The sequence below is a fragment of the Geospiza fortis genome, unplaced genomic scaffold (genome assembly GCF_000277835.1).
Source record: "Geospiza fortis unplaced genomic scaffold, GeoFor_1.0 scaffold121, whole genome shotgun sequence".
Taxonomy (NCBI): domain Eukaryota; kingdom Metazoa; phylum Chordata; class Aves; order Passeriformes; family Thraupidae; genus Geospiza; species Geospiza fortis.
Window position 1 is genome coordinate 4,143,114 of NW_005054346.1, and position 13,531 is coordinate 4,156,644.

General features: G+C 37.8%; 1 protein-coding gene across 1 annotated transcript in view; it reads right to left on the minus strand.

Annotated features, from left to right (window-relative positions):
• Positions 1 to 5,614: 5,614 nt before the first annotated feature.
• Positions 5,615 to 13,531, minus strand: part of NKAIN3 (sodium/potassium transporting ATPase interacting 3) — a 195,619-nt gene continuing 187,702 nt past the window's right edge. Inside the window, exons 7-8 of the mRNA XM_031058628.1 lie at positions 13,123 to 13,206; positions 5,615 to 9,397 (exon numbers count right to left, since the gene is read on the minus strand). Of these exons, the coding sequence (XP_030914488.1) occupies positions 9,384 to 9,397; positions 13,123 to 13,206 (98 nt within the window). The 3' untranslated portion in view covers positions 5,615 to 9,383. The remainder of the gene's footprint in view (positions 9,398 to 13,122; positions 13,207 to 13,531) is intronic.

Here is a 13,531-nt window from a genome sequence, read left to right on the forward strand (position 1 = left end):
GTCTGCTGTTCCCTAAAGTGTCTGTGGCAGATCTGAGCTAGCAGAACACCTTGCATTTTCCTAGCACAAAGAGAAAAGGCCTGCATTTTCTTCTTGGTTTTCCAGTTAGGCTTGGACTAAGTGGTAACAGGCTTGGACTAACTGGTAACACAGAGTAAGAGCTGTGTTTAAATAAGTAGCCACATCTACCAAGGAAGTCGAATATTCATTCTTCTCCAGAAATACAAAGACAGATCTACATACCATTAATTACTGATGCAATGGCCCAAGCAAGTTTTCATCAGTTGTTTTAAATGTCATTTTATATATATGTCATTATATATAAATGTCATATATGTATATATATATGTCATATATATATATATATGTGAGTGCTTTCAGAAGATTGCTTTTGGAGTGTATATTCCAGTCAGCTCCAGGAAGTCATCTGTATGCAATTTGGAAGCAGAAATTGTATTTATTAAGGAGTCCCCACTTCCAACATGCTGCCTAATGTTATGCAAAATTATACGTCACACAGAGCAGATCAAGTGTCATAATAGCTACACTGGATGAACAGAACAGACCTCAAAAGGTAGGAAGCCAGTCCTGCAATACATTATTCATGGCTGGCCAAATCAGCTCCAGAAGCTGCAAGTAAGAGAAAAAGGGATTTTTAGCTTTTTTTTTTGGTTTACATTATATATATTTATAGCCTTCTTTTTATTTATTTATCATAGATTTTTAAATTTATATTATATGTATTATATTTATAGCTTTCTTTACTCTCCAAAAATTCTGACTCCAGTGTCTCATTTGCTTTGTGCATGATCTCCTTGCTTAAGCAACTTCTGGAAAGAAGGTGATTACATACTTCTGCATTGTAAGTTTAAAAGCTTACAATATTTTTGAACAAAACCATTTCTATATTACAAAAACTTTATTAAAGTATTTTGTTTTGCTGTAACTGTCAATTGCTTGTGAGCAGGAAATAACTAGTTTTTTTCTGATGAGGCTGGCATTTTAATTTATTTGCATAGTAAGTTATCCTTTAAGAATACAGACTTTCTGGCAAGACAGAGGAATGAGGACAATCCCTAAATATATCAGTAATTTTGTACTGCAGATTATTGCTCATAGAAGTACATTCCCTGGACAAGAGGGATAGAATCCAACCATAGCCTTTCTAGACATATAAATCAAAAGTATTTTATTATCTCTGAGTCTGCATCAAAAAACACGGCACAGGCCTTTCTTCAATTACATTAATAAGAGAATCTGAATATTAAAAATTCAAACAGTGTTAGACTTTCACATTAACTTTTACAAAAGTTTAACACATAAATCTCTTGCTGACAGATAATCCAGGTAAGGTTTGTCTATCACCTCTCAGGGTAAAATACTGAGGTTCTCTCTTGAAGAGAAGTTTTAAACTATGCAGTAATTTCTCAGGTGTCCTGGATAGGTCATCTTGTTTGTGAGTTAACCAAGTCATAGAAAAAACTCTGAAGACCTAACTTTTTCATGCTTCATTTCCACTTCTCATGATGCCATGTATCTGTGCCTAACTAATAATTTTTTCTTTAAATATGTTTTTACTTTATCTCCATTTCCCCAGATGCTCAGAAGCTGACCATACTCTGAATTTTCTGCAGCCAAGTATGCTTCATTGAAAGATCAGGGAAGTAAAATCACAGGATTGGGAAGTACAGTTGTTTCACATGCCTCTGACTTTGGGTTGGACTGAGATGCCCAGATTAAGAGCTTAATTATCACAAACCTCATATGAGAGCAAGAGAGACACAGCTCCTTTCCTCCTGCTCCTTTGCTAATGTTAGGCCGCTGGACTGCTAAACTTCAATATTTTGTATAAAGAAATGCCCAAGCTTATGTAAGATTATTTCTGTTCATGCATGAGCTATCTGAGTCTAACCCATTGATTTTAACAAACATTTTCTCCAAAGTGACTTTAGTGCAACTAAGAGTCTGTGCACTCCCGGTCACATCAATTCAGCTTCCATTTCTACTTTGTATAATTTATTCTAATGGAAAAATGTAACCTGGTCTTTGCAAGTGAACTCGACTCAAGTGAAAATCATATTCTACTAAGGTTCTGGGTGTTTTTTATCTTAGCACTTTAAGGTCATGGTAAAATCTAAATTCAGTAATTCAATGTATGCTATATACATCAAAGACCGTAATTTCATCTTAGTTATCCAGTTGTAACTAAACATTATGTCTTGTTTTTAAAGAGGCAAAGAGATACTTCCTGAGTGGATAACAGTGTGTTCTTCCAGATAATGGCAACCTTCTGAAACACAGAAGGAGGCATAAGCTAAACACAGGAGGAGGCATTTATGGGCTAGGACCAGGTCAATATTGAATTATATGTTATGTTAGCAGTGTATTTGCAGTAAAGGTGCAAATTCAACTGTTAAAAGGAGATGTGTTTTACAGTGCTTTGTCTTTATATATAATTCAAAGATTCGATTTAGCACTCTGCAATGATTGATCCCAATGGAACTTCTGACATTTCAGCAATATAGACCAATAACTCAGATGTGCTTTTTCCTCTGCTGTGTTTCTGACCCAGCACTGAGTGTGGTGGTATTTCTGCCAGTAACCATGAGGTGGCATAACGTGCTCAGCAGAACAGCAGCCAAACCTTCCTTTTAATATTTCTTTGTACATCATATTTCTTGGCATATTAGGTTTTAATGGGGAAAGACAGGCTGTAAAATTAGTTGAGCTTTTAGAAACCCTACTCTATTAGAAAAGCAATGACAGAGATATGTATTTGTGTGCTTGTATTTTGTGGTGCTTTTCATTCTAATAAATAATAACTTTGAACATTCTGCTACAGGGTGATGTTAAAGATCACTGTTCTTTTCCCATTTTGTTTTTTTTTTTTTTTTCTGTTTGCTTTCCACTACAGGGTTCTGTTTTTAGTGTGCTGCCTTTTCTAAGACTGATTTCTTTCTTTCCCAAATCTCTTTTTCAGTGCTTGCCTGTCCAGGCTTGATTTTTCCTTTCAGATTATTGTGATGTGAAATAGGTTTGATGAGATTAAATTAGCCACAAGCCTAATTTCTTACTAGCTAGGCAAATTAATAGAAGTGCCTTTTATCAGATACATATTATACATCTGATAAATATACACCTGTTTAGTATTTCCCCAAGCACACAGTTTACCTTAGGTGAAGTCCTAATTTAGACAAGATCATTATCAGAGTGCATGAATTTAATATTTCATCATCAAAAGCACATCAGGACTCATTTCTTGAGATCATTTTTTTGCATTTTGTTGTAGTCAGGGAAGGTCACTGGCCAGGCCCAGACACAACCACAGCACAGCACAGGTGAGCACCACAGCCCAGGACCAAGGCTTAAAGGCAGCCCCAGAGCAAAGCAGAAGTGTCCCCTGAGTTTTCCCAAGGATATTCCCCAGGAGGCTGCTGCAGGGTGCAGAGCCCAGGGAGGAGACCTGCTGTGAGAGTCACAGCTTGTGTCTCCTCCAGACATGCCAGCCAATGGCACCAGGATGGGTCCCGGGGGTGCTTCCATGGGTGGGCAATGATCTCCACTGGTGTTATTCTCCAAGCCCCCCAGTGCTTGGAGGAAAACTTCCTGAAGCAGCCCAGATACATTCTCCTCTAAACTTCAGGAACAAAAAGATTTATTTGAATTATAAAGTCTTTAGAAACCAAACCATGACTATTAGAATACATATGTGTGTGTGTGTGTGTGTGTGTGTGTGTGGCCAAGAGAAAACCCAGAAATTGCAGTGTGGATTATAAGTATGAGATCAAGGGTGTTTAAACAAGCTGTTGTCTTGCCCCAGCACTTGGGACTCAAACTGCTTGCCACCCTGGTTCTGGCTATGCAGATAAAGCAGTATAAGAACATACCAGTGACATTTTGTGAATAGTATGGGCCAATACAGGAAGCTGATTTCTTTGCTCATGTATAGCACAGTTCTCATTCCAAATATATCACATGCTAGGGGATGCAGTAACCCCTCCTTGTACATGATGCTCTGCTAATTGGGCAGGTACCCAATGTTGTGGAAAATGAGAAATTAGATTACTCATGAATCACATGCAGCCAACTTAAAATTCGAGCTTTAGCAAGTCTGTTTGGAACTGACTTACAGGAGTGTTTTGGAAGCATGGTTGCATTTGGGTAGTGTGAAATAAATAGGAAACTGGGACAGAAAGCTTGAAGAAGTGATATTGGGTCTTAGGGGAATAAGCAAAACAAGGAGAATGTTTCTTGCATTCCTGGGATTATTTATGCATGGCTGCTGCTTAGTGAGACTATCTTCAGAGTCTGTTGCTGGTTCTGAGAGGCAACAGACCATGCAAGGGCAGCTATTCCACAAAGCTGTCACATCCAGGACTGTGTTGTGTGACTGATGAACAGGTACTTATGTGGAAGCAGGAATCCAGATGTTTAATTTGTTTAAAATCCAAGAGAATCATTCAAACTGTGGCTTCTGTGAAGGAAGAGGAAATTATGTCAAGAAATCATCATTTATCAGCAGATAAATAAAGATGGTTTGTCAGCCTGGGGAAAATGGCACAACTTATATGTAGCTGTCAAACAGCAAGCAGTACAGGCTAGATCTGTGTCCTTAGCTGCTAAATAATTATTTAGGGTCCTGAACAGTCTTGTGTCCCCTTACAGTGACGCAGAGTGCTGCTGGTAATGCTGGGTGATCAGAGCTGACATGCTGGGATCACACTGCAGCATTCAATGCAGACAAACCTCTAAGGGGCAAACACTGTAGCAGTAGTCTTGATATAAAATATCTTTATAGGCAAATTTTCACAGATCTGCATTCCCTATCATCTATAACACATGTATTAGTTTGCTCAAGAAGCCTCTGCAAACTAACAAACCTTTCATGCTGATCCCCATTTATGGTTGCAGGGGTAGTCAGCTCCCTGGGCAGAGTTAGGAGAGAGACCACTTCTTTAGGGCTGTATTGTTGAGGGCACCCTCCACCTTATGCGGCCCTAACCCATCTGACATGACCTCAGGATGCAGCCCAGCCACTCTGCTGTGAAAGTGCTATTGTGGCATGCAACAACATAACCCCATCACTGTGTTGGGCACTAAGAAGGTTTCTGTCAAAATGCCCAGAATAGCAGGCAAGAGATGAACTGGTTTGTGAAAAACATCCTGCTGATATTGAAGCTTTAACATGGAAGGAACATTTTCCCAATCTGAAATTTTTTGTCTGAAAGAGCTGCCAGGTTGTAATTTGTTATAATTAAACCAGATGAGGCTGATACTGGAAGGAGGCAAGCCAATTAGTTTGGAACGTCAATTTTTGTTTTCCACTGTCAAAGTCTGTTAAAGGACCTTGATGGATTGCTGGGTTGGCCTTTTCAACCTGCTAATCTCCACATGAAAGACAGGCAGGCAGCTGGGTGCAGAGAAACACGTTGCAGTCAGTGCTGAGAAAAAGGTTGCATCTGCCAACATGGTGCTTGGAGGTGACAATGGTGTTGCAATGCCTGAGCTGTGGGCAACTGGAGGAAGAGATCAAACTCAGGATCCAAACATGGACAACAGTCTTGCATGGCAGCTGTGAATGAAGAAAGTCATTCAAGTCCTGCACTTGAAGTTGTTTGGGCTTAAACCTGTGATTTATTTGGTGCAGAACTACAGGTTTTTAGTGACACAACTATGTGTTCTCAGGTTTTAAATACGAAAATTTAGTATTGTCTCGTGCTAACCAGCAACCAGATACCCTAGCTTCAAATTCCAATTAATAATATACAGTAAATACCATTGTCTTAAACACAGAATAACAGAATCAAATAGGTTGGAACAGATCCCTGAGATCTCAGATCCAACCTGTAACCAAACACCATCATGTGAACAAGAGCAGGGCATTGAGTGCCACATTTAGCCCTTCCTCAAACACTTCCAGGGATGGTGACTCCACCACCTCCCTGGGCAGCCCATTCCAATGTCTTATCCCCCTTTCTCTAAAGAAATTGTTCCTGGTGTCCAACGTAAACCTCCCCTGGTGCAGTTTAAGACTATATCCTCTGATCCTATCACTAGCTGTCTAGAAGAAGAGGCTGAACCCCATTTGGCTACAGCCTCCTTTCAGGGAGTTGTAGAGAGTCATAAGATCACCCCTCAGGCTCCTTTTCTTCAACCTAAACAACCCCAGCTCTCTCAGATGCTCCTTAAAGACTTGTGCTCCAGACCAACCCTTCACCAGTTTTGTTGTCCTCTGGACAATGTCACCTGCACTCCTGAAAGCAGTTATTAGATAAAACCAGGCATCAATTCCCATGGGTTTAATTGAGAGAGCTCTATTGAAAATTATCTATAATAGATAATATCGTATCTTATAATAATATAAATAATACATAATATCATACCTTAGCACTAAAAAAACACCCTTCAGCCAATCCAAGCTGTCTTTCATTTTAGAGAGTTCCTTCAGATCAAAACTGAATTTCAAAAACCTTCAAATTTTATGTAAAAAATCTCTATGGATATGAAAGAGTCCAACCAATAATTCCACAAATTGTAATATAGAATCATGGTATGTCTGTCACGGCACCAGGCAAAAATCTGTTAATTTCTTGCTACAGTTTTTGTTTTCAGATCCTCAAGACACCAGCCACTCTTTTAAGAAACTGGTTCAGTTTCCTGGCTCAGTCCTCAGTGAACATGTAGTGCCATATTTCTGCAGCCTCATCCCAAGTTTTACTGTCAGCTAAAGTACTGGGGCAAATCTGATTCTCTAAAAAACGGGAATTAAACAGAAATTTGGGAAAAGAAAAAAAAGTCTAGAAGTTTGAAGCACAGATCTTCAGCTGGCCTAAAGTGCAACAGTATGACTCATTAATGCCACCAGAACAGTTTGTAACAACTGATAATCTCCAAGGTTTTAAGATTGTCAGCAAATTCTGTTTTGCAGTACAAACCTAGTCATTTCCTGAAATTGCATGGTTCAGTTAAACTTAAGAAAACTATCCCAGTTTATTTAGAGAGTCAACATTTATTTCCTACATAGCTGGCTGATCTGGGACTCACCTAACACCTTACTGAGAGTATGTCTTGCAAAAGTAAAGGAACTACTCAAGGCTTCCTACAAAAATGTTCACCAATATGTCCTACTATGTTACAGGACACAGCAATTAACAGTCAAATGCATTTATCATTCTTAAGATTTTTTTACCTTAACATGTATGGGTTGATTGATACTATTTTGGGTGTCTCAGTTTAGAAAAGAATGACAGTTTCCTTTGGCATTTCAGTCTGCATTTTGGCTGGCCCTAATGAAGACAAATTCTTCTCAATCAGGATTGTTCTGTTTGTTAAGTGAGACAGATGGCACATTCACTGTATTGGTAATGATTCTTAGATTTTAAGTGTATTTGGGATATACTGGCTTGTGTTCCCTAGCTAAAAAGTGATAGATATTTCAAATGGAAGAGAACTCATGTTCTGTCTTTGCAGAATTTTTGTGATAGTTCTGAAGGACCTACAGAAAGACATGTTTCAGACATATTCAGAAAAATCTGTAAAACATGGTCCAGCAGACATGCCTTGGCAGAAAACCAAACACACACTTCCAAACCCCTGCCAGAATGTGTGTTGAGCTGTGCCATCAATGGGGGTGTAACACTCATTCCTGTTCTTCCCACCTGGTCCTGAGGGCAGCACTGGGTTCAGCTGAAGGCTTTTATTTGCGGTATATCGAGCCCAAGGAACACTAAAGAAGGGTTTTTCTCCAGTTGCCATTTTCTTGTTGACTTTGTCTTAATACTTACATCATACTCAGTTTCACGGAAAGTTAACCAAAGTTCAGGTTGTGTTTTCTCCAAAGTCAGTGAGGCCTTTAAGTTAACCAGCTGGAAAGCAGGTGGATGTACCACAAGACCCTTGTCACCTGGAAATATTAGACTCTACTTCCACTGTATTTATTAGCATCCCCAATAGGTTCATATTGGTAAATTACACTGATTTTAGGAGGGAAACAATCAAGACATGCTCTTTTATAGCTTCCTCCTGCTCAGACTTGAAGATACAAGATAGAAGACTGAAAATTCAGGACCTGAATTTTGTTCAGATCAGCTGAAGATTTCTTAGGGTACCTATGGAGGAACTTTGTGGGCATCTGTTCAGCCTCTGGTGCAGAGGTAGAGAAATACACATCAGAAGGAACAGCCTTCCTGGCTGTCCCACCAATGAAATGTTTAAGTGAGAAAAGTGCAAAACCACAGACAGACTCAAAACCCTCATGATGTTTCTGCTCACTGTTGAGGCACATAGACTCTGCAGAGAGATGAGACTCTCTGGGGCATAGAAATCTACACAGCACTTTATATTGTAATTAAGATGGAAGAAACAAACTGTTCTGTTAAAAAGACTGCCAGCTCTCCAGAGAAAATAGCTTTGTGTATCACTTTATGCTAGTGGTGACAGAATAGAAAACAAAATACCACAGTTACATACATGTTCTTTTTCTAGAAGTATTTACAAATAACTTTACAAATTTTTACACGCATTTTTCAGTTTTGCTTGTTTACTTTTAAATTAAGAGAAAATTAGTCCCCAGAGGCTTCTAAGGCTTCAGTTGGTGCCTTGTACTGTACATTCATGCTTGGCTTCTTCCTGGGAGAAGGGAGGAAAGGAGTTTAAAAATGTGCAAATCACAGACATCTAAACAGCCCTGGGTGTAAGGGTTCCTAGAGATGGACATCCATTGAGCAGTCATCCTACTTCTCTTCAAATCAGAGACAGCTACTCGAGATGGGGCAAAAGAGATTAGGAAAGGAGGAGTCATTTATGAACTGCAATAATTAGGTGAGTACATTATGCTTGAACATCTGGGTAAGAAGAGTCATACATCAATCCCTGCTGCATTCAGCAGTTCAAAAATCCAAGGAGTGAATTCTAAAGACAGCACTGAAATGATCTCTTGATCACTGTTAGGGTTTGACTCCTGCTGCATATTTTGAAGTCAAAATTACTGTTTACTGACAAAATCTTGACCAGGCACAGTATGATCCTCTCAGTCAAAAAATACTGAACTTTTGAGAAAGACACATCCTCCTCCTAGTTTTCACAGGTTGTTTTGTTTTCATGCCTCAACACTAAACATTGTAAAAATACTGAAATTAAAAAAGAAAAAATTTTACAATTTACAAGTGTCCATATAAGTAAATTATTTAAAAATTCAAGATCATCTACAAGGATCTACGAAATAACAACGCTGATAATGACACTGAGCCTGTGGAAAGAACAATCCACATGCCGTGAGGAGCAGATGTGGTGGGTTTCTTCCTGAATGATGATTCACAAGGTTGGTCTTTTTTCTAACATCTGTTTCTTCAGCTACAGTAGCAGAAGTCTTGAGTCCATGTTCATTACTTACTTCGACCTAAAAAGTAGGATAAAAGAATTACTCAAAAATGAAAATTTATTTTGTGTATCTTCTAATTGATAAGCTGCAAATTCATACAAGTTGAGAGGTTAGTAACTAAGGAACAAGCGGATAAATCTCATGCTGTCAAAAATTTCATCAGCTGTGAGACTCACCTCTGTGGTCAAGAGTGAATGGCTGGGTACAAAGCAGTAGCTTTGTACTATGCATGCCACAAAAGCAGAAAACATTTGGGAGAAGTCCCATAGCTGGTAAAGCTTATCTGAAGGTCATACAATATATAATATTGATATACATTATATATGATATATAATATATATGATATGATACTTTATACACACACACACACACACACACACACACATATATATATATACACGCTTACTCATTTTAGCATAATATATTTCAAAAGCATGAGACATATTTTCACCCAGTTATAAAATTCTGATGTGATCTGATCATAAACATGAGCATTTGAGCTGGACTCACACTATTTATAGTTCTCACCACAGTGACACATCTGCTGAATCTACATATTCTCACATGACTCCCTGTAACCATTTTCACTTGTGTAATCTTAGAAGATCTATGTTGGTCTTTCAGAGCAATTTAAAGGTGGGTAAAGTCTCAGGAGAAGATATAAACAGGACAGGATCCCACAGATGCATCACAGAGTGGCGACCTCTCCACTGGCACCATTTCTCATACAGTGGATCAATTCCACAAGCACAAATTAGTATTGTTCTTAAAAAGGCTAGGACATCCCTAGGAATTAGGGATTCAGTATCTGTCCAGATAGAGTTGTTCAAAGTTGTAGCAGTTTTATTTTATTTTATTGTTATTTCTACTATTACAATTGTAATTTAAAATTTCATTACTATATCTGTACATTGTTCTTATTACAGCATGATTATGATATTATCTTATTAACATATATTATAATATAATTATTGTTAATTATAATAACAACCTCTAATGCAAGCCAAAATGTAGCTTCATATTTTTTCCTGCTAGCCACCATGTTCCTCTGTTTTCCACATATCAGTACATGAAGAGTTTCTAAACATAAGTGAGCAACCTGGCTGCTGATTCTGTGATTCCAACAGGCACAGCAGTCTTCTTCATAGTCCATATGCTTTAGTCCCAAAGGACACAACACAATGATATTTTTTCTACTTCCCCTGTTGTCTCCTGCCTTACACACACTCTAATTGAAACTGCATGGCTGAGGGCAAAGATCCTGCTTCTCCTTTTCCCACAGCCTAATGGAGTTATAGGCAGAACAAAGAGCAAACAGGCAAACCATGATCATTCGTGTTTGGATTAAAAATTGCTCCCCATGGAAACAAGTTCAAATTTAGCTTCTTCTCAGAGGTGAGAAGGAAAACTAATCTTAGTCTTGCTAATCATTAATAATTATGGTAGCACTAAGCAGACATTATACTGAATGTGAGCACTTAATAAAAGCCGACTGTCGTCTGCATAGCTTGGATGAGACCACACAGCCTTGTATTTTCAGTGGGCTGTGTTTAGTTAATTTTTGAATTAAATAAGGGAAATAAAAGGAATGAGAAAAAGGGAAATATAGGCAAGCTTTCATCTATAAAGTAACATTTATAAAGGCTTTTCATGTATTTTTACAAGCATTATTCATTTTCATTTCTAAGAGAATTCTAACTCTCAGAAATGGAGTTTTGCATAGCCTAGACACCAGAAGTAATTTTTTTACAGATACTTAGAATTTTCAGACTGCATAAAACAGCTACATACAGCAATTAACTTATCAAAAGAAGTCAAGAAGGCTAACATGCTGCAGAGAGATAAGCATCTGCAAAGTTCTGGCACAATCCACTGACCAAATTATTTCCATATATTTGGCTTTTAATACAGACTTTGATCACTGACATAATTTCGCTCCCAGCTTAGATAAAGGTTCTCTATATCTTTCAGTACATACAACCAAAACATCAATAAAAAAGTAAACCCACTATAATTTCTGTCCCAGTTTTATACTCCTTGAAGCAATAAAGAGGCCAGAGAGGACCTCCCAGCAGTACAAGGATACACATTCATAGGAAATAGAAAGATAACTCTTATTGTCCAGAATTGTAAGATCACCAACAACCCCCAAATCCCTTGAGCTACTTATTGAAAATCTCTTATCAAGAACAAATTATCAGATGCTGTGACTTTTCTACTGCAAAACAAGTGAATATCTTTTGCAGGAATGTAAGTTTTTTATTAATATGTCATTAATTCTCTTCTTTAATTATAGTAGGTTTGCTAAGAAAGTACTAAACATTTATGCACTTAATCCTTAAAACTAATCTCAGTGCAGGTTTAGAGATTAAAATCTTTTGTGGAGAGGTGTAAATGCTGCAGGTGTGGCCTTCCTGCTCCTGAATATCAATTTAACTTTTTAGTCTAGCAGCTTATACAGAAGGTTCAAACCCCCATTTTGCAGTCATCTTTCTCACAGAAAATGCAGCAAAATAGACATTTAATGAAATATTACTACAGAAATGTAGACTTCAATGTAGAGCATGTACTTAGTCAAAAAGTCAGAAGGTTCATAACTTTGTTCCGTTGTCTTAATGTGTTATTTGGTCCTGTTCTAGTATGCACCATAATTTTGGGCCTTCATATTCTATAATATTTAGATAAACTTTTAGTAAAATTTTATCTCTGCTTATTTCTACAAATTGAAAGCTGCATCATGAATAAAATATATGATAAAAACCTGCAAAAGTTAATAAAGTCACAAAGTTCAGGCATCAAGTTCCAACCTCAAACAATTTTTTTGTAACTGTCCATTTTAAATTAAAACTCCTAGCACGTGCACACATGCATACAGCAGGAAAAACCTTCAACCCATTCTAATTCCGTTAACTGATAAGTAAAATAGAGTCATTAAATCAGTTTCAGTCAATTAGCTGTGTGTGCATTTCATGCTGCATTTAAGAAGCATGAAAGGCCCAAAGGTAAATTTAAAGACAGAGAGCAACATCACAACAAGTTCCAGCCGTAAACAATTTCCAAATTAACAACTTCTGGTTTACGAACTATACTTTGAAAAGTCATATGCTTGAAGTTATGTGAGCTTCTGCCAAAATACATGTAATGTCACCCCATATCCTAATTTTTTCCAGATAAAAAAATAGATATGCATTCAACCTTATTCATTGGGTAGCAAAGCAGGAATAGTCTATGAAAATGATTTTTATGGTTCAAGCAAATAAGTGATGACAGAGAGATATTTAATTCCAGTGAAATTCTACAGACAGATTTTAAACTGACACGTTTTCTTTTCAGCAAAACTTTTTCTTTCAGCAGCTGGACAAATGTAGAAACTTCTGCTTTTCTAGAAATGGGTTAATCTCATTAAGGTTTCTGCAGCCGCAGAATCTCTAAACCAGCCCTTTTCTTGCTAAAAATTCAGCAAGGAAGCAATTCCGTCCTTCAGTGAGAGCCTCTCCTTGCTTTAAGATGAGGCACACGTGGCAGACATGGCGATATCTCCTAATCCTCGCTTTAGCGGATACCCCATCAATGACAAAGTGTCCTTACTCCAATGTGTTATGTGGATTAATTTTTAATTAAGTTCTAATTAAAATATAATTAAATTATCAGTAATCTGATGCCCAAATTCTTTTAGGAGATGGTTAGCTTTCAGTTCAGTTCAGTTAGAAGGATTAATGTGGTCCTTGGGACCAGAACCTTACCTACAGGCTTTACAGGCTTTAACTCAACATGTTCCTGGGGGGGTTGTCGGTAGGAGTATGTGTCAAGTCCGCCTATGAAATCAACTGAAAATACAACAGTTCCAGAAATGAACAAATGGAAATGAAAATATGTCAACTGAAAAAGAAATGTGGGCAAATTATGTTTATTAAAAAAAAATAATTCATGCACAGGTTTGCATACAAGAAATAAAGCAAGTAGATAAAGATGCTGTGGAAACTGCTTACAAAAGGTTCCATGCTCAGTCTTCCTTGGGGTCTGTGTAGCCCCATGGAAAGACAGGCAGCAGTTGGATGAGCAGACATGCACACTCCTGCCAGGGAGTGTGCAAAAGGAGCATTCATGGATGTGCAGAGCATGTAAAGAGAAACCACTATGGGGTAAAACAGC